Source organism: Lontra canadensis, unplaced genomic scaffold (assembly GCF_010015895.1).
Source record: "Lontra canadensis isolate GAN:19392208 unplaced genomic scaffold, GSC_riverotter_1.0 scaffold16, whole genome shotgun sequence".
Lineage (NCBI taxonomy): Eukaryota > Metazoa > Chordata > Mammalia > Carnivora > Mustelidae > Lontra > Lontra canadensis.
Window position 1 is genome coordinate 13,150,981 of NW_022631010.1, and position 24,529 is coordinate 13,175,509.

A 24,529-nucleotide genomic window follows, 5' to 3' on the forward strand; every position below is an offset into this window, starting at 1 on the left:
ACCACCCACAACCAAGTGAGGAGGCGGGACCGGGTCTCGTACTTACAATGGCCACGTGGAGTTCATTGTTCGCAGACGGGGATGGCGCACAGGCTATGTAGATGGAATATTCAGCAGAAACGTTCTTTAAGATATTCAGATTCCTCAGTTCGCTACAAATGTGCTCCGTGGTGAGACCCTAGAATCACATTTGAAAACCACACACGTAAGATACCGAACAAAGAGGGGAAAAAAAACAAAAAGCAGCCGAGGTTCCCTTGGAAGTCAGGAATGGAAGCTCGACAAGCGCCTAGCCGGGGACGCTCCTGCTTCGCAACAAGCAGACACACCCCGCCAGGCCTAACCGAAAAAGCGCTGGTTCCATACCGGTGACATCATCTCCTTGTTGAAGGTGAACGTGATGTTGGCACAGTTCTCCTGGTAGTAGGGGTCGGAGGTGCACTTGGTCTTTACCGGCTGGAGACTGGAAGACCGGCACTCGCCCACACCCGTGCAGGGGCGGACGAAGCACTGGTCATCCAGGATCGGGATGCAGCTCTGCCCGCTGGGGCACTCACTGTGCCCTTTGTGGAGCAGGCAAGGTCGAGGGCCACACCAGACCTGGAGAGACAGACAGACAGACAGAGATGGAGAGGGCAGCTCAGGAGGAACGCCGGGCAGCAGCAAGCCCGGCACGCGGGCGAGCGGCACAGGCCCTCCCGCCATACCTTAGAGCAGGCGATCCTTCCGTTCAGACACTGGCAGGCATTGCAGTCATCGTCCCACCTGGCCCCATCTGGTATCACACTCCCCACGGTGATACAAGGTCTCCCTGAAACTGCAAGGTAGGATGCCTGAGTGGAAGGAGTGTCCTTTTCTGTTGGGCACTCTACTCTTCACTTCCTCCCTGTTAGGAAGGGATTACAGCTCTGCCCTGGGCCATGGGACAACAGGTCCTCTTCCCTCACCGGCTGCCTCGGCACGTGGTCCCATGACCACCGGGCTGTACCAGGGCCGCCTTTCTGTGGGGATGATGTGAGCAGAGTTGCTCACAGCTGGGCTTGGCCATTCACCAGATAGGGCTACTGGTCCACAGGGTGGGAGGAAGTGCCCAGAATAGACCTGAGCCCGGCCCGCAGCCCATTCTCACTACATCTGCCCTGCATGCCCCGAGCAACACGATGAATGCCTGCTGTAGGCCACGTCTTGGGATGGTTTGTCACAGAGCAGAACTGCCCGAGAGCCAGACTACAAACAGCTACCCTATTCGTAGGGGGCCCCTTAAGCTCCCCCGGTCCCCGTGACTCCCTCTGCACATTCCCCCCTCCATGTTCTCTCCCTTAGCACAGTGTGCGCTCGGGAACAGTCAGAGGGTAACTGCAGTGACTAGGGCCCGCTCCCCCCATGGGCAGCTGCGGCCTGACCCACATACCTTCCTGGCACTTGGCACCGCTGTGCCCTGGGGGACAGATGCACCGGTAGCCATTAATCTCATCCACACAGGTTGCCCCAAAGGCACATGGTGAGGACTGGCATTCATTGATGTCTAGGAGAAGTGGAGATTAAGTTTAGGATCCAGTGGGAAGCAGTGATGTTTTTTTCTAAGTTTTTACTAACCTAACACACAGATAAAGCATAAAGACCCTAAGTATAAGTTTAATGAGTTACGTAACCAGCACCTAAATAAATTGATCATCAGTACCCCAAAAAGCACCAGTTACTGCCCCCCAAAGATCATCATTAGCCTGACTTTTGAGCAGCTGAGGGTCAGTTCAGGAGGCAGCAATTTTTGATGAAATAGGTTCCTTTTTATCAGACGGTACAACTTAGAGCAAGGACTGGCAAAGTTCTTATAAAGGGTCAAATATTTTAACCTTTGCGGGCCATATGGGCTTTGTCACGACTACTGAACCCTGTTGGAGCATGAAAGCAGCTTTAAGACAGTACATAAAGGAGTAGCTGTGTGCCAATAAAACTTTATTTACAAAAAGAGCCTGTGGGTCAAGGCAACAGTTTGCCAACACAATTTAGAAACATGAAATAGACCAAATCTACCGCAACTTAGTGCTGAAGACCAGTCAGTCCCAGACTCAAGCACTAGTAAAATTTTAAATAATTTGGGGATGAGAATGAAAATTACAGCTATCCCCCTAAACTAAAGGGCATATAAAAAAGGTAGGAAAGGGCTCAAAATAAAAACCTTAAGCACCCCGAAAAACTGTACTGCCTGCCTCCCGTTTTAATCCTTTCACCAAGGCCTGACCAAATCTTTGGAAACCACTAGACCCTAGTCCCATCCACTGCCGTTAGCTCTGTCCTCTGTGGCTTATATCCATGTGTCAATGACTTCAGAGTAGTCAAGGGGAAAAGCGCTCTTTCCTTGCGGCCTCAGAATGGATTAATCCTCCAATTCTGTGGCTGGTAAACTCCCTCCCCTGGATGAGGGCCATCCTACCCGGGGAAGGACCAGCAGGTACCTGGGAGCTTCTGGCCCTATCCAGAACCTTAATCCCAGCTGGAGGTGAGACGTTTTATGCCTCTCAGGCAGGGCTAAAGGGAAGAGTGACTTTAACCATTTTCAAGATGAAAAGTGTTGGTCTGAGGGCTGGGAGTTAGGGGCAAGAACACCACTGGGGAAACCAACTTGGCCTGGTCCTTACTTATTCTGCAGTCAGGTCCAGCAAAGCCGGGGGCACACTCGCACCGGTACCAGTTGTCCCCATCTACACATGTGCCACTGTTGTAACTAAGAAGAAAGCAAAGACCGCCTCAGTTACCGACCTCCCAATCCACGGATCCACGACTCCACCAGCCAGCTCATGGGGCACCATGCCAGTTACATTCGGCGGCTCTCACCCCTGGCCACACTCCCCATTGCCTGGGGAGCTTTAAAAATAATAGTGCCCGGGTCCCACCCCCAGAGGCTCTCAGTCACAGGTCTCTGTTGCAGTCCAGGTATCCGAACTTCTAAAAGCTCCCCAGGTGATCCTCGTGGACAGCCAAGGTGGAAAGTCTCAGCTCCCAACAGAGACACAGCCTGGCTGATTAAAGTGTGGTCTGCGGACCAGCAGGACCAGTGTCCCCTGGGAGCATGTGCCCCGGGCAGGGTCTGCAGCCCCACCCAGGCCTCGAGCAGCAGAACCTGCATTCCAGGCAAGATCCCTGGGGAATACCCATGCACAATGCAGCCAACAAAGGCTGGCTTCAAAGGTGGTCATGCTTACCAGGGATGAGGACTGCAGTCGTTGGTATCTGCAAAGTAAAAAGACAACTTAACACCGAGGCCTTCACCCGGCAAAGCAGTTTTAACCGTACGTAGAAACACCCCTTATTTCCCTAAGACCTGTCTGATAGAGACGTAGTTTACACCAGCAAAAGGCACTGACGACCTCTGTTCAATTGGAACCAGGCCTTCGCCACAAGTTTGTTCCCTGTGCCGTGGGACACCCCACAGGAAGAGGCCCCGCTCAGGACGGGCAGGGGGCTGTGAGAAGGGAAGGAGACAGGCTGCTGGTCAGACCCATGCTGGGAGCGCAGACACCATCTGTCTCCACTTATCTCCTCGGCGACTTTCTCATGCCCAGGTCAGGGCTGCAGTCCATCAAGTGCGTTAGAACAGACCCAGGTGAAGCAGAAGCAGACATCAAACAGCTCTGCTTCTGGTTTCCATCCCGAGTCCCTGAGGGTGTCAGGCTGCACTCCTGCAGCCCTTGCAGAGTTCAGGGCATGTGGGGCAGAGGGACACTCACTCTGAGTACAGATGGGCCCCTCCCAGCCTTCTTTGCAGACACACGTGAAGGAGTCCCCGTTGACCACACAGGTGCCCCCATTGTGGCAAGGGTTGGGCAGGCAGCTGCTGTTCCGGGCTACAAGACAAGAACAGACAGGACCACCCTCCTTGAGGCTCCACAGACTGTCCTGGGAGCCAAGAAGCAGACCTGCCGGGAGAACAGTCCTAGGTGTCAAGACGGCCACGCCCACTGCCAACCCCATGTGGCGCAGAAAGCTACCTATGTTGCAGGTCGTCCCTTCCCAGCCTCCAGGGCACATGCACTTGAAAGCGTCCCCTTCGTCATAGCAGGTGCCACCGTTGTTGCACGTGGCCTCGTCACACTGGCTGTCACCTGAAGGAGGGGGATCTCCATGTGAGCCCCTGGCCAGCCCCCCTCACAGAAGACAGGGAAGGCTGGAGGGGTTCCGGGGATGAGGGGGGGACCCCCGCCAGCTACCACTTACGTGAGTGGCAGGTCTTTCCTTTCCACCCATTTTTACAGTCACAGTAAAAGTCGTTGACAAGGTCACGACACGAGCCCCCATTGTGGCAGGGATTCTGGCTGCAGTCATTGATGTCTAGAATCAAAGAGGAGACACCCAGCTCAAGAAGTTTCCAGAACTGTTCACGGCGTGGAAGAACCGCACCCCTTCCTATGGCCACCTCCACCCGCTGGTTTCCACTCCGAGGTCCAAGACCAGCTGAGCAATCCCGGGACTTCAACACTTTCACTCTTCAGCAGGAGGAAAGGAGCCCTCAGCTGGGTTACTCGTAACCCCACAAGGTGGCAAGACAGGGAGAGGCCTCTGTCGCTGCCACGGAAGTTAACGTCAGCACAGGCACAAATTACAATCAAAACAGAAAGAGGATTACTTTCCCCGCAAGCAGGGGTATTTATCCTAATGACAGTCTGCCTTTACAGCTCCTCACAGAAGCTCCTCCCTGAGGCCTGTCATGGGCGCTCACAAACGCTAACAGGACACAGGCGATGCTATCCCAGGACAAGAACAGTTGGGGTCTCAGGACCTCATTCCCATGAAAAAGACAAGCCTCCTCTGAGGATTCCCCTGCCCCCCCCAACACTGAGCATCCCAGAGCTGTCTGGCCCAGAAAAGACCACACACTCACTGGTTTCACAGTAGGCCCCCTCCCAGCCATCACTGCAGATGCACTTGTAGGAGTTGACCCCATCGATGCAAGTGCCGCCATTTTTACAGGGGTTGCTCTCACAGTCGTTAATATCTGTGAAACGAAGACAAAAAGCTGGTGAGTAAAGGACACCTGACGCCATAGCCAGGCACTGGTCCTGGGGCCACCTCCTGAGAAAATGAGGGGCCAGGGGCTATCTCCACATTCTCAACTCCATCAGGACCCTTTCTCGAGTTCAACAGGCTGCTCATCAGGCAGAAGCCTCCAGAGGATGCCTTGTCTGTTTTAGTGCCTCAGAGGCTAAGCTGCTTGGAGGGAGCGGGGAAGAAATTCTTATGGAAAAGCGAGACCATCCAAACTAGGAAGATTCTAGAACATAAGTGTGCTGAAGGGTCAGAGGCGTCAGTGAGCTCATAAATTAAACCTAACTCGGTCTCAGGCCCTGGGTGGACTGGGAAGCCTCACTGGCCTCAACTGTAACGACTCAAGCTCAAATGCTCCCCGAGCTGGGCCGAGGCGGGGTGAGGGGGCACCCTGCCCCATCCCCTGAGAGGGTCTTACTTTCATGGCAGTATGTTCCAGTGAAGCCTTTGTTACAGTCACAGGTGAATTTGCCTCCCGACTGACTCTTGCACTTCCCGTGGGGACCACAGACGTTCGAGGAAATATACCGCACCCCCTCAGGTGTGTCGTTGGAAGCCATGGCCACTGTGCAGCTGTCAATCACTAGAAGACAGACTCGGGATTAGATCACGGCCACGGACCCCCGAGACATGGCATTCCTAAGCTGAGGACCTACACCAAGCTTGCTTTCCTGGAGACAGGCACCCTTTGGTTCATGAGGGTAAGAAGTCAAGAGCCACCTTGGGGCTGAGACTCTGGCAGTGGGCCACGTCACACTGTAACAGGCGAAGCTGAAACTCCAGGCAGACAGAATTTTGTTTTTAAGGCATTTTCCCCCGAGGTGGCTAAGAAGCCTACATGTCTGTGGGCCCCTCTCCTCCCTGTGACATCTCCTCAGCCTGGCAGAAGCTCGCTAAAGGAAGCTGGACAGCTTCATTTCCTATGTAATCATATGTAAGCTAGCAGGAAGGACGAAGAACCTGTAAAGCTGTGTCACCTACTACAACAGCCCCGAGACACGTGTGGCTATTTCGGTGAATTAAAATTAAGTGAAGTCCACCTATCTAGTCGTACCAGTCACACTCAAGGCTCCTGGGGCTACTGTACCCAACAGTGCAGATAGCAGACATTTCCACGGCTGCAGAAAGTTCTGGCAGTGTTGCTTTGAGGGCCATCTCTGTGCTACAAACTAGAACAGGTATGCTCGCCCCTGGGCTACCTGGGGACCTGGCTCTACCACCAGCGGAGCCTGAATAAACGGCTTCCACATGTTCTGGCTTCCCTAAGCAGTCAGGTTAGGGTCTCTCTGTCTCATCTGAACGGCCTCTGAGAATATCAAGGGGCAGCGGCCAATGGGGCAAGAGGCAGCGGCCACCCAGGATGGCAGGCAGGGGAGGTACCTTCGCAGGGAGTGGTGCGACAGTGGTCTTTAAGGTGGGAGCAGTTCTTGCCCTCGTAGTCCTCGGGACACTTGCAGAAATAGTCACTGGCACGGTTGTAGCACTGGGCGCCGTTCTGGCAGGGATTGGGCTCGCAATAATCTACGTCCAGCTGCGGGGCCAGGAGCCAGGACGGGGGAGAAGAAACGGAGCTGTGATTATAACTGCTCTGGGGCGGCAGGTGCTGGAATCTGGCCCCTTCACCTCCTTCTATTAGGAGAACACCCTACATGATAGTTATGTCCTAGAGACTGTCCAGGGATGCACGGGCAAAACAGGGCGGAGTGGAAGAGGTCAGGGGCACAAAGTCAAATCGAAAGGCTGCTGACACTATGAAGAAAACCACTCCTCGGTGTCCTTCCACCTGCGTTCCCTAGAAGTCCCTGGTCAGTGAATGTTAACAGACTTCATGGTGACTCCAGAGTGAGGAAGGGAAGGGGATGGGAGAGGGAGCAGAGGAGGGGGGCGGAAGAGGAGGGAGCCCTGCTGTAGAAACTTGGCAGATGGAGGTTCTAGCATCGCTCACCTGACAGAGGTTTCCAGAGAAACCAGTGGGACACAGACACTGGAATCTGTTGATTTCATTCTGACAGTGACCCCCATTCAAACAGGGGTTGCTGGCGCATTCATCGATCTCCCTCTCACAGTGATCGCCTGCATAGCCAGGTGGACAGATACAGCGATAACCATTAACCAAATCCTGGAAAGGAGAAGGAGGGGGGAGAAAGACAGGCTTTTTTTCTCTGTACTCCGCAAACAGGGCTGCGGCAGTCCCGCATGACTGCCACGGTTCCGCTGATCCGCCGTGATCGCTCAGGGCCCAGCCTCTCGAAATGTTTGAGAGGAATTTCTATGTGCAGGCCTTCGACATGGCTCCCAAGAGGCTGGGGGGTAACATGAGCCCAAGTGAAACTTCCAGAGAATCACTCTCCACCTGCATTTTTAAATCTCAGAGGGACCAAGCTCTCCCAGGGTCACATACACCTTATAGATTCATGTCAATCAGTAAGGTTTTCATCTTAAGCTAAGATTTACATACCCGACAGGAGGCGTCATTCTGACACTGGCCAAGGCAGTCATTAATATCTGAAAAATAAACAAGTCATCATATTAAAGAAGCAATTTCCATTGAAGTTGGGCTTAACTGAAAAGTGTTCTCTGCTCAGAACAGATAAAAGCCTCAAATCAGAGTTCCTATATGCTTCCCCTGGCATAAGGTTATTACACTGGGTGGGAACCCTCCCTCATTGAGCAAGTGAACTTCACATCATTGTTTGAGACACCTTATCAGCACATGGCTGTTTTACCGGCTAAGGAGCCTGATAAAGTGCCAGGTTTTCCCTTCTGCACTGATCCCTCCCTCTCCAAAAATACTGCCTCTCCGAGGTTCTCCTTTTACCACACAAGTCTTGGAGCTGGAGTGGACGTACAGGCCTAGAAAGCCTTCAGTACCTTAGTTTCACAAAAATCAAAATCGAAACAAAGTTACTCACTTATGTCACAATTCTGACCCGTCCAGCCTGGGAGGCAATCGCAGTAGTAGCTTGCAATCAGATTCTTACAGGATTTGGCATTTACACAAGGTTTGGCCTCGCATTCATTTGCATCTGAAAGAAATGTGGAGGGGCAGTGAGAAATGGAGATTTACCCCCACTTCCCCCGCCCCCAGCCCTATTGATAGTTTCTCTGAACCAGGAGACATTTTAATAACCTAGCTAAATCACAGATACTAGGTTCCCACTATTTGGAACAGCTGATCCCTCTCCCTAGCCACTACCCAATAAGGAATGCTAATTGATAACTTTCCGACTGCTAGTTAACAACTGGCCCCCAACAGGAGAGCAGAAAGCCACCAGGCACTGAACTCGGAGCAGCCTAGTTGCTGGGATTTAAATGTGGCAGGAAGAATGCAGACAGCTCATTCCTCATGAGACCATCCCCGTTTGCAACCCAGCTGAACGCTCCTTGGACAGACGATTGACATGGTTCAAGGAATCCCACGACTTTCCCACAGGGCCTAAAAGAGCTAGGCCATTTGCATTCGAGTTCTCTCTCCCAGGCCCGCTGGACTCTTGACAATAAATTACTTTTTAACATGATGGTGTGCACACCCACACCACTACCCACAGGCTCATCTCCCCCAACAGCCCGGCTCATCAAAGCCAACCTTGATGCAGGAATTTCCTTACCTAACTGGCACGTTTTGCCAGTCCACTGGGGTGGGCACACGCACTTGAATCCATTAACCAAGTCCTGGCAGGTGCCCCCGTGGGAACAGTTATTTGGAGAACAGTCATCAATGTCTGTTGGACAAAAAGGAAAAGGGCTGGCAATTTAATCTCCGTCCTTTTGACAATTACATCATTTAATGCCAACCCTCACATGAGGAGCCTTCACTTAAGAGCCAGACACCTGTTCTAAGGGACTGCTGTGACGGTGAGGCCCGATTTTAGCTTTAAATCCTCCACTGCCCCAGTTCATTTAATCCCCAACCTAAGCAGCAGGGAAAGCCAGCTGGATCCCCAGAGCATTGACCCACTAGTAACATGGGACATCTAGCTCTGCCCACCTTTGATTTTTAAAGAAAAAAGTTTCATCATGGCTCAAGGGTGGCTAAGAAAATGCAAGGAAAAAGAAGTCTTTACTGGTAGAAAACTTCATTCTTATTAGCTCACAGAGCTTTCCCAAAATGACACAGCTGGGGTCTCCACCCCCACTTCTGCCAGGGACTACAGTGGCCTCTTCCTTCATCCGCTGCCCACTTATGAAGGACCAGACTCTCTCTCTGAATCTGCTAATGGGTTCAGAAGACATGGGAATTCTCCTGTCCCATATCGAGAGGGCACAGGGTGGGGGTGGGCTAATGATCCATCCTGCAAGAGGCAGGCAGGGCCACAGGGCCAGCCCTGGCGGCCTGACCCCCAAAGCCCTGTTCTTCACCAGGCTGTCAGGGTGCTGACAACAGTGGTTCTCAGGCCTGGCTGCACCTCAGAAACCCAGGTGCTTGTTTAAGAATGTGGACTCCTCAGGGGCACCTGGGTGGCTCAGTGGGTTAAGCTTCTGCCTTCAGCTCAGGTCATGATCTCAGGGTCCTGGGATTGGGCCCTGCATCGGGCTCTCTGCTCAGCAGGGAGCCTGCTTCCCCCTCTCTCTCTGCCTGCTTCTCTGCCTACTCGTGATCTGTGTGTCAAATAAATAAAATCTTAAAAAAAAAAAAAAAAAAAAGAATGTGGACTCCTCGATCCCAAAGGCAAACTGTGGGGATACCACATCTACACGGTCCGATCCAGCCCCCCGGCGGTTCTCCCATGCAGCCAGGCCTTGCAGCCACAACAACTCTACACTGTAGCTTCCTCTTTTGGGGCCCCCTACCCCCCATAACCATATTCAGGGGTGACAGCCTCCCTGCGGGCAGCTTTCCATGGCTGCAAGGAGAAGAACTAGGACTCGATTCAGAGGAGGCCGAGCTCCAGGGAGTACACAAGAAGGACAGAGGTATCCACGCAGAAGTTTCTGCCAGGAACTAAGGATGAGGATGCAGGGAGACTTCCGGTGTAAAGGCTAGAAGCCCAAGCCGGACCCCTCCCACCAAGACAGACCCATCACTGAGACCTGACAATGAACCCAGCCCAGGTCCCAGCCCCCAACCCACGTATCTCAATACAGTGATCCTCAGGAAAAGACAGGCCAAAGCCCAGACTTACTTGTGGAACACGTGGGGCCCGTCCAGCCCGGAGAACACTCACACTCAAACCCCAGCGAGGTCTCCCTGCAGCTGCCTCTGTTGTGGCAGGGGTCAGACAGGCACGCGTGCTCCGCTGCAAAAACCAGGAGAGCGGTCAGCAAGGGACTCCCGCTTGGGGCCGCCTCTGTCCTCTCCCCACAGCTGAGTCCCACGCCTGGGCCACCAGCTCCAGCTCACTTCAGAAAAATGAAAGCAAGCATGTGCTGTATAACCCTGCTGAGTCTAGGGGAGACAGGAAGGCCTCTCTCGCCCAAGTGTCTGCGGCCACATTCCAAGGCATCTCAGGGCTGGGGTCACCGTGCAGCAAACAGCCCCTCCATCCCCCATGCTAGGCAGCATCACCGGCTGGGAGACCCTCACGCTGCTTGCAGGAGGTCTCAAAGACCCACAGAACTGCTGGGATGACAAGACTTCGCTTCCAAGGCTGTTTTCATCTTTTAACGACTCCTTAAAGTGTACTGTTATTTCTTCTTAAGCTGAGTGTACCCGAAAATTAAATGAAGGGCTCTCGTGCCACCTGGACCACTTACCGATTTCACAGTTGGATCCTGAATAGCCCTCAGGGCACGAACACTGGTACTTGTCAGGACCCGTGTTGCTGCAGGTTCCCCCGTTGAGACAGGGCTGGCGGGTCCCGCAGTAGTTGAGATCTGCCAGAGACCCGGGGAAGTCAGCGGCTCAGAGCAGGCCGTACAGGCTGCCGAGCGGCCCTGTTTCTAGTGCTCCCTCCACCCCACCCCCACCAGCCTCTTTGAAAAATAAAACCAGAAAAAAAAAATCCCAAACCATGGCGTTAAAGGCAAATTCTAACAGATTCCTAACAGATTCAGATTCAGAATGAAAATTCTAACAGATTCAGATTCAGATTCTACAAATAAAAATAAATCAAAGTAAAATCCTGAGTACTGCTGCCCCACCCCTTCAGTTCAACTGTGGCCCCCCTATCATGCCCCCTGCCCCGGTCCAGTCCCCTGGGAGTGTACCTTTGTCGCAGAGCTGGCCACCCCAGTTGGTCTCACAGAGGCACTGCCAGGGCTCGTTACAGGTGCCATGGACACAGCCAGGGTGTGGGATGCACTTGTCACAGTACAGGCCTTGCCAGCCATACTGGCACCTGGGGACAGACAGCGCACACATGCCCCACTTTAGTCCTTAGAACATTCAGGGAGATCTGCGCCATTTAAATGCAAGGCTAAGAATAAGAAGTCCAGGTGTTTCCAGTCTTCTTTCTTTCTTTTCTCTCTTTTTTTTTTTTTTTTTTTTTTTTGTGATTGGGCAAGTCAGACTTGCAAGGTTTGTGCGGGGGCTCTGTCTAAACAAACATTTTTTGGTGGTTGGGCTGAGGTCCCCTCCCAGGCGACTCGTGACAAAAGCAGGGCTGTCTGGGGAGAGGCCGGCGGGGGCTGCCCTCACAAAGCCACTCTCTTCTCAGGCTCACAGGGCTGGGCGAGGGTGGGGGCGTGGAATAAATCAGTTCGCCCGGTCAGCTACGGAGGCCACGGAAGGACTCTGGGGTGACAAGAGCCATGTGAAAGTCTTCGCAAAGGCGGCCCGTCAGGAGCGTTTCCACAGCAGCCCCAGCTCTTTGTCTAAACAGCAAGTCACGACCCCAGTGCGCAAAAATGCAACAAGACACCCAGGGCGGCAGGAAGCCGCCTCCTGAGGCTTTAGGAAATCAAAGGGGGAGGGTGGGGAGATGCGCACCCTTCTCTGGCAAAGAGGCAGCACAGGTCTCAGAACCCACAGGAGAGTGAGGGAAGCCACAGCACTTGGAACCAATCCCATAGATAATTTATGACCCACTACCGGGGCTGCTTACACTAATTCATTTCATACTTATTTCTCACTTTAGGGGAAAAAAAAAGTCAACCCAGTTTATCTAGTATTGAGGAACAGAGTCAAGTTTCCTTTATAAGCGCCTCATTAATCAGACTCTTTGGAGGCCAAATGGTGCCTTTGATCCCCAAACAAAAACACAAACATAAACCTTCACCTGAGGTGGGGAAGAGGGCAGGGTCTCAGCAGGCACCCTCCCCGCTCAAGTTTCAAGCCCTTGGAAACTTTAACCACCCTCTCAAAACGCAAGCTTTGACAAACAGGAGAAAGCCCGGTGCCGGCCAGGGGTGAGCGTGGAACAGGGATGGGCAGAGCACTTCTAGAACATGACCTGGGAAAAGCCACAATAAGAACTACCAGCACCCTCCCCCACCCCGAGCCACTCAGCAATAACTCTGCAAAACAGGCACCCTCAAGAAGGGAAGGCTTTCCGTTTCCAGAGAGCCAGAGGCAGGCTAGCTAATCCTTATCATGGGAAAATTATAGGGATCCCACTAATAGCTAATCACCCACGGCCAAGAGTCAACTTAACCCCTGAGAACACTGACTAACCACTTCCTAACTTCCACAAACAAGCCATCCACACCCAACTCAAAGAACCACCAGGATGCGTGGTTTAAACTTAATCAGATGGAGGGTTCAGCTTTATGTAAAACGGAATGGCAGTCTGAATGACTGTGATCATTCAGAGCAGTAAGAAAAAAAATAAATCCCGCAGAATTTTTTTTTAAACAGTGGAACACTCAAATTAGTGGGAGTGGGAGGAGGGGTTTCATTCAATAAAAGATTGATTAGCTTAGCTTGAAAGATATTAAGAGGGAGCTGATTTGGAAATAGCAGGATTCTTACTGTCTTCTTACTCCCTTCCAAATTATGGATGGCTACACCTCTTCAATTTGCCTAATAAAAGCAAGAGGCAGCTGAGGACCCAACCTCACCTCCTAATTAATGAGAGCCGGATCCCCAAGCATAAAGAAGAAACCACAAGAGGCCATGGAGGACTTCAAAAGAAAACAAATAAAAATACTGACCCTAAAAGAGGCATCCACAAAGTTATCCCAGCTTAATAATATATGATTAAGGTTCTCATGAGAATTTGAAGTGACTTTCCTCCTACAATGATTCATCATTAAGTTTGATATTATTGGCAGGCTTGCAATAAAGCAAGCATGTGCACCCAGGAGAAGGAATCTAAGTCTACTTGGGAACGGCAAAACCAAAGAAGTTTTCTCATGTGGGGATAGGGAACAAAACAAACAAAAAAAAACCAACAAAAAAACACCTCCTCTGTAATACATAATCCGTAAGACAGCTTACAAGTAACTCGCCATTCAACTATTTTGGGAGCAGGACACAACCTGAACTTCCTCAGCTAGAAGGTTCTGTTTTGATTTTCTTTCAAGGTAGGCAGAACAAGATGGGCTGGGAGACTATGCAAATGATGTGTGGGAAAATCGCACCTTAAGTAAATAAGGGCACCGGTGCGTGTCTGGGCAGGGAGTGGGAGGGGAGACTTCGAAAGAGAAAGGGCTAAATTCTGGAAACAAAGCCTGTTGTTCCGGCTGGGAGTGCCCTCCCCTGCGCAGTGGCATGCCCATTCTGATGACAGTAGCAGAAATTGCAGTCGGCCTCCACTGATACTCATCTGAGCGTGGAACAGGCCCAGAGAGGCTAATAGTGCTGCTGACCTGACTTTCTCTAGAACATCCTTAATTAAGGAGGGTGAAGGCAGGTGGATTCCTGCTCGAACTTTTGACAGCAGTGCTGTCAAATACATGCTCCGCTTCCACCAGTGGGGCTGAGGATGAGAACGTCCCCCTCCCAACCCCAGCCTTCCAGAAAATAAGCTTCTCTCTGAATTGCAGGAAGACACAATTCCAGATCAACCTGGTTTCATTTTACTTCCAGCTGCCTTAGTTCTCACTTCAGTCAGGCCTCTGAGCTCAGTGGCCCCCTTCCCCTCCCTGGCTGCATAGGAGAGCAATAGATGCGGTAGGAGAGCTGCCACAGAGAACCCCCCACCCCCGGCCCGCTGAGAATTCTTCCTAAAGCTGCAGTCCACCACATACACTGAGAAGCATGATCCTTTGGCGGGGCTCGCCAAGATACAGATTCCTGGGCCAAACCCTGGCCCGGGATTCAGTGGGTGTGAGGTGGCACCCAGGAATCAGCATTTCAATACTTCCTCTGTTAATTTGGGAAATTACTGACATGGGCACTGAAGTTTGGGGCAACAATTCCCAAGTATGGTCCCACCAGCAAGAGTGGTGTCACAGGGTGGTGGGGGGGACCCTTGACAGAAAGGCAGAGACTCGGGCCCACCCAGACCTATGGGATCAGGCTCTGCATCTTAACAGCACCAGGAAACGGGAGTTTGAGATAACACTGGTTTAGACAGTTTCATAGGCCTCCCTTGGCGCAGACCAGGGGGGCTTCTACAGCAAAAGTGATAGGCCCCAAGGATCCTTTCAGTGGCCCCCCTCAATCTACCAATCCTTCAGCTCTGGGAGGAGGGAGAGTGAAGTGTGAGACTGTGTCAAAATGCCACAGCCACCAACACCATTTCCTGACACAAGCCTCTTCCCAAATTGGCATCATGTACATTTCAAGAAGGTTCCAAAAACCGTAATCACGAAGCAGTCGGGGTAGGTCTCAGTTTGGCTTCTGCATTGTCCAGGACCATAAAAGAACAGACTTCAAAGGCCAGCAGCAAAAGTCTACATTCATCAGGCTCAACTGACAAGATTCCAGCGCAGCCATTAACCTCTCAGCACCGGCCTGGCTCCCGCCTGCAAAGGGGCCAGGAGATTGTACTAATCCCATTCTAAAGAATGCTCCGCTGTCCCCTAGTGATGGGAAAAGTGGGGGAGGGCTGGGAGATGGGAAACTAGGCTGGGGGAGGAGACGGACTCCAAGAAACCCACATCCCTCCATCTCATCCATTAGCACTTTAAGAGGAAGATTATAAAAACGTGTTATCAATTTACAGAACAGTTAATACATGAAGTCACTGACTATGCCCAAAAGAGGTTTTTTTCTTCCAAGACAGAAGTGTGCACATTCCACCAGACAGCTGGTATAATTTAATAAGCTTCGGATGTGCCTATTTGGTTGTTGTTGTTTTTTTTTTTTTAAGCTTTCTTGTCCTCCTAAGAAAAAGAGGCGTATTCACAATAAATTCAGTCCCCCCTCTGGCACTAAAAGATTACTTTTTTTAAAAAAGTTTAGTCATTTACCTGCAGTCACCTGGGAGTTTGCAAGACCCATGCTTGGGACTACAGCCCTGTCGGCAAATAGCTGTAAAAAAAACAAACAAAAAACCAAAAAAACAAACACAAAGATGAGTCAAGCACACTGTTTCTTGCACCACCACCATCGAGAATGGCCTAGTACATTAAGCCTAGAAAATCCACAACCCTTAAGAGATCTCATGTCAAGTCCACTGTAAGGAGAGGAAGATGGGAGGGGCCCAAACAGCAAATCCAGCTTTAAACTTCAAGGCCATGCTAGCAGATCTTCAAAACATGATACTACTCAGGGACAAAATGCAAGCAAGTCCATGGGAGTGGGGGTTGGGTGGGAGGGGTCCTCATCCAGTCTCTCTCAACAATAGCTACCCTGCTCCCTGTCAATGCCCACCCTCTCCAAAAGAACGGGAGCCGTGATCCTTCCTCATCTCAACCACTCTGTCCCATGAGGGCACATTCAGAGGAGTCCCAGCCTCCTTAAGCCCCCACCCCCTAAAACGCCTGATGGCTCAAAAATCCCATGGGACTAACAAAGCCAACCGGGCTGGCTTCATTTGGCAGGCTAATCTGGAGGCCAGATCGAGTGGTACTTTTACAAAGTATCCTTGCAAAGCAATTCTGCGTTAGTTATAAAACAAATTTAAACACATGGTAAAAAATACTAAACATGGTTTTTAAGTAGTTGTTACTGATTTTTAGAACACCAACTACGTTAAGTACATTTGCCAATTCTTTCATTTGGATCCCAGAAATGCCATCCTTTTAGAACTCTAGTGATTTAACAAAAGCTCTGGAGACCTGCAAATTCCTCTTTGTCCTGCCCTTAGGTCACAATTCAAAAAGTCCCTTTTTAATTTGAGTACATCCTGAAAGAATTTACCAAATTAGGTGAAATAAGCAGAGTGCAGTCATGTTCGTGAGGGCCTACTCTGGTCAACTAAAATTACCCATTTGCTATGAATTAGAAGCTTCGTAAAGGTACAAACCACAGATGACGCAGTGAGCATCTGTGACTATGCAGTTAACTCCCTGAATCCCAGGAAGGGCTGGGACAGCCGAAAGCACATCTTCAAGCTTACATGGCTGTGATGGGTCTGAAAGCTCAGGTTTGCCACTCTCCCCTGCCCCCTCAATGCCCCGTGAAGCCTTGCCAGGAGGCCACCCTGAGCTCAGGGGTCATCATTTCCTCCAAGATCACGAGTTAGGGCATGGAGCTAACCTTGTCCCATTTGGCATCTGTTTTGAGTCAGGTTTCTTAGAAGCAGAGCCTGAGACAGGGATCTGGGTACAGAAGGGAGCTGAAGGCAGCAGATGGGGCAGGAGAAAGAGCTGAGCAAGGGTCTCAGCTGGAGTCTGGCTTCAGCCTAATCCCAGGGGAACCTCTGGAGTGTGAACTGTAGCACGGAGTGGGGGAGGGGGCGCAGGCCTCTGTACCCCCATCCAGTCATTCACACACTGTAAGCTGGAGGGAAGGGGCATGGAGTGGCTGTTTGGCCAAGGCCAATGCTCTAGAGAAGGAACAGCTGTGAGCTGTTAGCAGCTAACACGGTGGGTGGGAGTGGTGTGTGTGTGTGTGGAGGGGGCACCAACAGCATCTTTGGCCCTCAGGCCTAGAAAACAGCCCAAACACTCCCCTACAACCCCCAACCCGAGACAGCCACTTGACTAGATGGGGAGAGAACGTGACCCAATTGGCGACAGCCACTCAGCAGTGATTATAACCCACCCAGCACAGACCCACACACCTCTGTTACATTCCGGGCCCATCCAGCCCTCCATGCATGTTTTGTTGCCATTCTGGTCGCAGGCATAGTGTCCAAAGAAGTCATCTCGGGGTCGGCAGAACTTATTGCAGCCAAAGCCGTAGTAATAGTCATCACAGGTGACGCGGATCTGATACTCAAAGTGGGCAACCCCCGTGTTCTGCTTCAGCGTCTGCCACTGCCTGCTGGGGTTTATCATGCCCGAGTGCGAAGCCTTTTCAATAATGCTGTCAGGCTCTGGAAGCAAAACAATTAATAAAAATCAAAAAGCATTGATTATGTTAACATTCACATCAAAGCCTTCTCCCCTGACCATTTTGCCTCTTTTTAATAATGGACACAAATGCACACCATGCAAAATGCAAACAGTACAAAAGGGCAGACAAAAAAAATAAATAAATAAAGGGCACACAAGTGCAAGGGCTGGCCCCCTCCCCAGAGGCAACCACCTTTTTACATCTATTTACCCTTTTTAACGGGTGTGTAGTATTTCCCTGTCCCAGAATACGGCGAAACATGTTTACCTAGTTGCGATACTTATTTTGACCTTTTACAATTCAGCAGAGCCACACCGAACATCCCCTAACACATGTGCCCGCGTGCATGGTTCTAGCAGTAAGAGACCTTCTAGAAACGGAAGTGCACCCGACCCACGTCCATCCCCAGCCTGCCGCGAACTACTGTGAGTGAAGCCCCGCTGGCCTGTCTTTCCACCTGAACAGGAAACTGGGTTTCCTGATGGCGATGCCAACACTGCACAGGTTATCCAACTTTCTGATCTCTGCCTGATAGGGAAAGCAGCAGCTCTTACTTTAATTAGCATTTAATTAAGGGATGGTGAGCACCCTTCCACGTGGTTACAAAGCCATCTGTAGCTGTTCCTGTGAACTGTGACCGGTTTCTCTCCTTTGCCAAGTGTTCTATTGCATCGTTGGCCATTTGCAAAAGCCCTTTACATATTATAGAAAGCACTTGGTTCCAGGTAAAGGTGAGCAAGCCTGCTCTTCTGGCTTCAGAGTCTTGGGTCTTGCTTTAGAAAGACTTGGTCTACCTTCCCAACTCTTCACTGGAAGCCAAGGGGTAGTTTTTAGGAAGAATGATAAACTTTGCTATTGTCAGCTGGCCCTTGTGCCACAGACTTGATACATCTCACCTTTCGTCTTTGCCCAGAGGGCAGAGGAAGGAAAGTAATGCACCCCAGTTTAGAGACAGGTAGCTCGGGGGTTCTTCCGAGCCAAGTCATGCTCCTTCAAAGGTGCCTATTGAGAATGAACACACCCAGAGCTCGGGCAGCCAGCTCTCCCAAGGAGTAGGCAGTGGTCCTGCCCTGAGGTCACTTGTCATATAGTCTGAGAGAAGAGCCAGGTACAAACACAGATGCCCAGTGCCAGGAGTCCAGGGGAGGGATGTGAATAGGAAGCGAGGCACGAAGTCAGGACTGCAGCCTGATCTGGGGTTTGTTTTCTTAAGCCTGCCAGCAGCAACCCTTTCCCGCCTTGTCAGGGGCGAGGCCACCTCAGAGAGCCCGTACTAGGACCTACTCACAACGTCTGTGGTTCTTACCCACCCACACCCATGTTTTTCTAGGCCCAGGGCCTGCGCTCATTTACAAGGTCATGCAAAACCAACAGGTGACCAGGGGAGGAGGAGCTCCTGAGGGGCTCCGTCCACACGACTCCCAGCTTCGCCCCGGCATTCACCCTCTGGCTTTAACTGTCGTGTGGGCAGGACAAGCCTTGAACAAGCCCACATACCTGCAGACTTACACTCCAGCGCACACAGAACCACTCGCAGATAACGCTTTCCTAAGTAAGTTTTACAAATAAACACAGGCCAAAGAATGACAAAAATGTCCCTCCATTAACTGTGTGTTTGCTCTGCTGATTCAATTAAGAAGTGTAGCGAGCTATTACCATGTGATTATGAGACCTTAATAAAGCAGTTATTTAAATACATGGCTCACAGGCCTCCAGCATCTCTGGGGCAGGTAACAACAAACAACCCAGACCCGAGTCCAGGGAATCCTCAAGGCGCAGGCCGACAGGCCGTTCACTATAGTTCAGTAGGCTTTCCGCCTAGGTCTAGGAAACATGAAAACCATCGTTCTGGAAGCCTCCATGTGGCTAACAAGTCTGTAGAACTAACTTCGCAGCTGTGTGGCAGGTTTCTCCCAGCAGCCCAGAGGCAGGGAGTCGAGGGTGTGGGACATGCTCTCTGGCATCTGGGTCACAGAGATCATGTCTGCTGCCTGTTCTTCCAAGCTGCTGCCACCTAAATCGTACTTCCTGTCAGCTTGGGGCATAGAGGTATATCCGGGCTGGGTGGGGGGCGGGAGGGGGTAGTTCACTTGGGAGTCCAGCTGGACTGGAAAAGGAGGTTAGCAGACCCTCCTGTGATCTTCAGCTGTGTGAAGATGGAGCATAAAGGCCCCCACACCACAGCCTCACAGGCCAAGGCAGAGGTAATGAGGCGAGTCAGAGCACAACCCTGGGGGCTGCACCGACCCACAAACCTAGGACAGCATTGTCGAGGAAAACCTGGTCTGAGGAAGCTTATTTGTGTTGACACACCTCCTGAGCTGTCCCACAAACTGACACCATTTGCACTGGGGGGGACTGAAAAATCTGTACCCTTATCTACTACAACTCTGAAACAGAAGGAGAGAAGTGATCTCAGAGGACAAAGGCCAGGAGGCCAGCCTTAGACATACTCTAACACACGCACCTGGGCTTCACCTGGGCCAGCCCCTCTCTGTACAGCCCACGTGAGAAGAAATTCTCCATCCTAAAACTCAGGGCTTGACCTCTAATCCGAAGCCAGGATTTTGGCAACTTGGCCCCCAAAGAGCAGCGAACTCCAACTGGGTTGCTCCACAACCTTGGCCTTTATCTTCATGGAATACAGTCCCACGGGAGGGACAGAAGGTAAAAAGTAATAAGAAAACATTCCAGGCAGCGCAAACAGCACGTGCAAGGGCCCTGCGGCAGGACAGAATAGGAGGACGCATCTGAGGACAGAACAGGGACTGGTGGGATAGGACCAGAATCTGGATATGGTAGAGGTCAATGTGGAACGTAGGATGGAGCTAGCGAGGAAAAAAGGTGGCTGTGCAAGGTCTTTTGGGCCACACAAAGAGCTGTCCCGAGAGCAACAGGAAGCTGCCAAGTGGCTCTCTTAGGGAAGTTGATCATCAAATTGAATCCAGATGTACACCAGAAACAAATAGAGGATACTGTAGGTCAATCATATTTACATTAAAAAAGGAAAATGCCCTGGAAAAACCAGGATGACAAAAGGATGGAGAAAGCAGTGGAGGTGGGCCAGAGCAGATATGAAGGCACTGAATTTAGCCATGACCATAGGAGCTCGGGCATCAGTAGATGGTGACTTGGACCAGCATAGTGGCAGGGGACACGGTGGGAGGTGGCAGGACTCCAGTGAGGCCCTGGAGGGAAGATTGTTCAGAACCTGGAGGTAGATCTGACATGGATGCTCAGAGAAAGGGAGGTACAACAGGGTGTCTTCCAGCTTTCTGGCTCATGGTACTAGGTGTTGAAATGCTAGTGCCAGTCATCCATGAAGGGCCCTAGGCAGTATCTAATTTGGAGAGAGAAGATGCCAAATATGGTTTTGAACGTGAATTCAAGATCCTTTGGAAGCACTGTAAAAAGAGAGGCTGACTAAGCCAATAGATAAACCGCTCCCTCCTCTTTGGGGTTCCCAAAGAGAGCTTCAAGGACCTGCAAAGGCATTCCAGGGGTTTGGGGCAACTCCTTTCTTCAAGAGTAGAGGTCTGAAAGTTCCTTCTCCCTACCCCAACTCTTTCTTGTGTCCTTCCTGTGATCTGGTGACTGCCTCCCCAGTGAAGAGATGCCCCAGAACCCCCAAACAGAGCTACCCTGAAGTGCAGCAGCCGTGGGCAGCTCTGGAGGGGCACCAGCTTCCCTGGGGCACAGCTAGCTACCTGACCTGTGGGGTGAGGGAAAACCCAGGAAGGGCCCTGCAGAGGCTAGGGGTCCTGCACACCCTAACAGGTATCCTGAGACAGCTCTTGCCACGAGCCAGGATCCAACCCAAGGATGTTCACTCGACAAGACTGTTTTAACATCTCAGTGGGAAGGGAAGAAGAGCACGTCTGCACCAGAATATCTGAAGCATCTCTCTCTCCCCTCCCCAGCCCCCAACTTCTCAATGCTTAGTTACCATTGTAACCAGGTCACAGCGACACCAGGCTCACACTGTCTCCAATGTTTGTGGCAGGGGAGGGTGGAGAGAACACACATGTGTCTGGGACCCTGACTGGCATCGGCCACCAACCGCAGCTGGTTACCCCCTTCCCCTCCCACCACACCACAGTGGGACAGGGGTGCCCCTCAGAGAGGAAGTCCACAGATCTGGGCTTCAGATGTCAAAGCAGGAGGAGTGACCCAAATGGCCTGGAGCCTCAGGCACACTGGGGCTCAGCAATAATTCCATGGCCCCAGTGCGGTTGGGGGGAGGGGTAGTGTGTGTGTGTGGGGGGGGGGCAAGCCAGACACAGCCCAAAGCAGCCTGCCTCACAAGTACCAAGCCCTCACTGGGCCCACTCTGGGCACTTGCCATTCTCAGATCCACTTTAAAAAAAAAAAAAAAAAAAAAAAAAAAAGGCATGCTGAGAAAATGAGGGGAAATGTTATCAACAGCAAAAACAAAGAAAGGGTCAGTGAGGTAGAGAAACAAAGGGGAGGAGACCTTCAGAGAAGGAGGGCAAAGACAAAGAGTTGGATCAACCCTTCCTCCTACGCAGACTAAGGGATTTCAGTATGAATCAAGTTTTCCCAGGACAGCTGTCCAGATCCTGCCGGCAAAAGGGAAGCGCGCATTTTCGGCGTGGGAGGGAAAGCATCTTCAAGTCACAGTTAAGGAGCAAAGACTACCCCCTGTAAGCCAGGCGGCTGCCATTGCCAGACACGCCCTCTGTGACCTCCCCACCAAAAGCCACCCCTCGCAGCTCTGAAAAGCAACCAGCCCTGAACCCCTTGCCCTCTTTCACAAGCGGGGAGCAAGGCAGCCGTGGAACCTGTGAGGCTCTGGGACTCCACTTCAATGAAAGGGCGGTCATGCGCAGTGTGGGAAAGAAACCCCCGGCAGACCGGCTAGAGGCTCACCTGCCCACCAAGTGAAATTCAAGGTCGGTCTTTAGTAAGAGTCAGAGCCCAGCGCCACCTTTGTGGGCTTCATCTTTCTGATGAGAGATTAAACACTCACTTAAAGTTTAAATGGACTTTTAAAAAGTCACTACTTTGATCCTTTCGCAGTCTACAAGGTTTTAAAGTTGTAAAACCATTAAGATCTCTATCCCGAAGATAATCTAGGTCCCATATTCAGGGACTCAGTTAACTGGGACTCCATCCCGGCCACTTAATATTCCAGGCGGACCTTCTAGGGGAGGTTGTGGAAAGGACTCCTCCGAGCGGTTCGCCCTGGAGGTGGGGATTGGGGGGGTAGGGTGGATGCAGACAGAAGCGAGTGGTCTGTCCTCGGAAGCACCCAGCAGACAGATCCAGCTCTGACACTACCATACTCCAAGCACAGTGCTTCCAGAAAGGCACACCCGGAGAAGAGCCCACTGCTGGGATACTTACGGAGAGTGTCGTTACTGGAATCCCACGCCTCCACAAGCAAAGTATAGGACCTCTGCAACACAGAACAACAGCAGCTTAGTAGTCAGGAATAGGGGTCGGCTCCCAAATGTCCTACTTGCTCGACCTCCCCTGCACACCTCATCAAACAAAACCATGAAGCCAAAATGAAAACTCTGTTTTCGGTGGAACTGAGTTCACTCCCCTCCCTGGCACCCATCCCCAGGCTGACTCCTTCTGCTGGGCAGGGGCCCACTGCGGTCGGTCATTGTCATCTTATGCAAGCAACCCAAAGTCATGATCAGGAGATACCACCCCCCTATAGGTGAACCCTCTACAGTTTCCCAAAACTTTCCAGGCCCCTAACTCTAGTGCATGAGGAAACAGAAACACACACACAAAAACACAAATTTTTTCTAAGCCAACATAACCAGGTATTTGTAGCTGGGGGCGGTGGGTTGGGGGGGGGTAATTCAGTGAGGGGCCGGGTATTGCTAAGGTTACACTTTAGACTCTGGTGGGGCAGTCCCTAGGGAGGCCCCCTTTTCCTTTTCAGAACCCCTTTGAAAGCCCTGTCTGTGCGAGACCATCTCGGCTCCCACAAGTATCAGATGACTCTAGGAAGCTGGGGTGGGGGGGTAAGTGCAAAGAGACTAAGACAAAGGCAGCGACCTAACTCGGGGTCCTTGGGGGACAGACTCTGGGGACAAAAGTACAAAAGGGAGAAATAACTACACACCCATGGGTTATAGCTATTGATGGACTTATCTGTCAATAAGATCTAACATTCCAGGCATAATCAGAGTCCAGCAACTAAACATATTCCCTGGACACTGGCAGGATGCCAGCTATTATACTGAAGGCACCTTTTATCTTCCAGGCTTATCTCAGAATTCCACCCCCCCCCCCCAAATCCAAGCCATTAGCAAATTCCCGCTTTTACTCCAATCTTCGTTTGTAATTTAGAATGAGGTCAGTCTCACAGAACACCAGGGTTTAAATAAACCTGCTATCTTGGCGCTGGAGGACTATATCGGAGTGGGGTGGGGAGAAAAGGCACAGGAGCCCTTCCTCCCCCGTGTCCCTCTTGTCACCATCAGATACCAATGCATCGGAAATAGCACATTGAGCACTTCACTCAAATAATACCCACCGCCAGAAACACGGTCACCAACAGAAGGCACCTACAAGGGGAGGCAAAAAAAAAAGAACAAAAAGGGGGAAAAAAAAAAAAAAGGAAGCTTCATTCATAACTCTAGGCAAGCTTACTGCTCACAGAGAGACACAGCGTGTTGTCTCCGAATATAAAAATATCTTGTGATAGACCCTGCCTTGGAATTCAGCCGAAATATGTTTCATACTCAAAGCAGAATAGGATTCCATTTCGTTCACTGATAACTGTGGGAAAACGCTCAGAAAAGCAAGCAAAACCAGGCAAGCCGGGGCACATACCCAGCCCTCTCCTGTTTGGTGGCCCTGGGTCCAAATTCATTGTCGTCGTCGTTAACATTTTATTAGTAAAAGTTACACCTTATTTACAGCCTCTAAGTTTCCTGGGACTTACTACAAATTACAGGACTCTTCCCTGAGAGCAGCAAGAAATTACATTTCTGTCCTGATTGGAGCCAAGAGCCAAGTCCAAATGAGGCCAGATGTGGGGCTGATTCTGTATCATTAAGCCCTTGGATCGCTGGCCACGTCGAGACCCACGTTCTCTACTTCCACGTATTGTTGTAATTAATCCTCTGATTAAATGCATTGATACCCGTAGTCCTGACAGACTTGCACAAGCTCTCAACGTGTCATAGCCACAATCCCCACAGAAGGGGAAGGTGTGCCAGGACTGGGCTTCAC

General features: G+C 51.3%; 1 protein-coding gene across 2 annotated transcripts in view; it reads right to left on the reverse strand.

Moving 5' to 3' along the window:
• Positions 1–24,529, reverse strand: part of JAG1 (jagged canonical Notch ligand 1) — a 35,752-nt gene that overhangs the window by 3,165 nt on the left and 8,058 nt on the right. For both annotated transcript variants that reach the window (XM_032859186.1, XM_032859185.1), the window contains exons 3-24: positions 22,679–22,730; positions 17,037–17,291; positions 15,280–15,340; positions 11,191–11,321; positions 10,738–10,857; positions 10,167–10,280; positions 8,652–8,765; positions 7,956–8,069; positions 7,502–7,548; positions 6,989–7,162; positions 6,424–6,574; positions 5,462–5,626; positions 4,880–4,993; positions 4,216–4,329; positions 3,990–4,103; positions 3,729–3,845; positions 3,204–3,231; positions 2,640–2,725; positions 1,412–1,525; positions 708–817; positions 367–600; positions 47–178 (exon numbers count right to left, since the gene is read on the reverse strand). In XM_032859186.1, the coding sequence (XP_032715077.1) occupies positions 47–178; positions 367–600; positions 708–817; positions 1,412–1,525; positions 2,640–2,725; positions 3,204–3,231; positions 3,729–3,845; positions 3,990–4,103; positions 4,216–4,329; positions 4,880–4,993; positions 5,462–5,626; positions 6,424–6,574; positions 6,989–7,162; positions 7,502–7,548; positions 7,956–8,069; positions 8,652–8,765; positions 10,167–10,280; positions 10,738–10,857; positions 11,191–11,321; positions 15,280–15,340; positions 17,037–17,291; positions 22,679–22,730 (2,661 nt within the window). The remainder of the gene's footprint in view (positions 1–46; positions 179–366; positions 601–707; positions 818–1,411; positions 1,526–2,639; positions 2,726–3,203; positions 3,232–3,728; positions 3,846–3,989; positions 4,104–4,215; positions 4,330–4,879; positions 4,994–5,461; positions 5,627–6,423; positions 6,575–6,988; positions 7,163–7,501; positions 7,549–7,955; positions 8,070–8,651; positions 8,766–10,166; positions 10,281–10,737; positions 10,858–11,190; positions 11,322–15,279; positions 15,341–17,036; positions 17,292–22,678; positions 22,731–24,529) is intronic.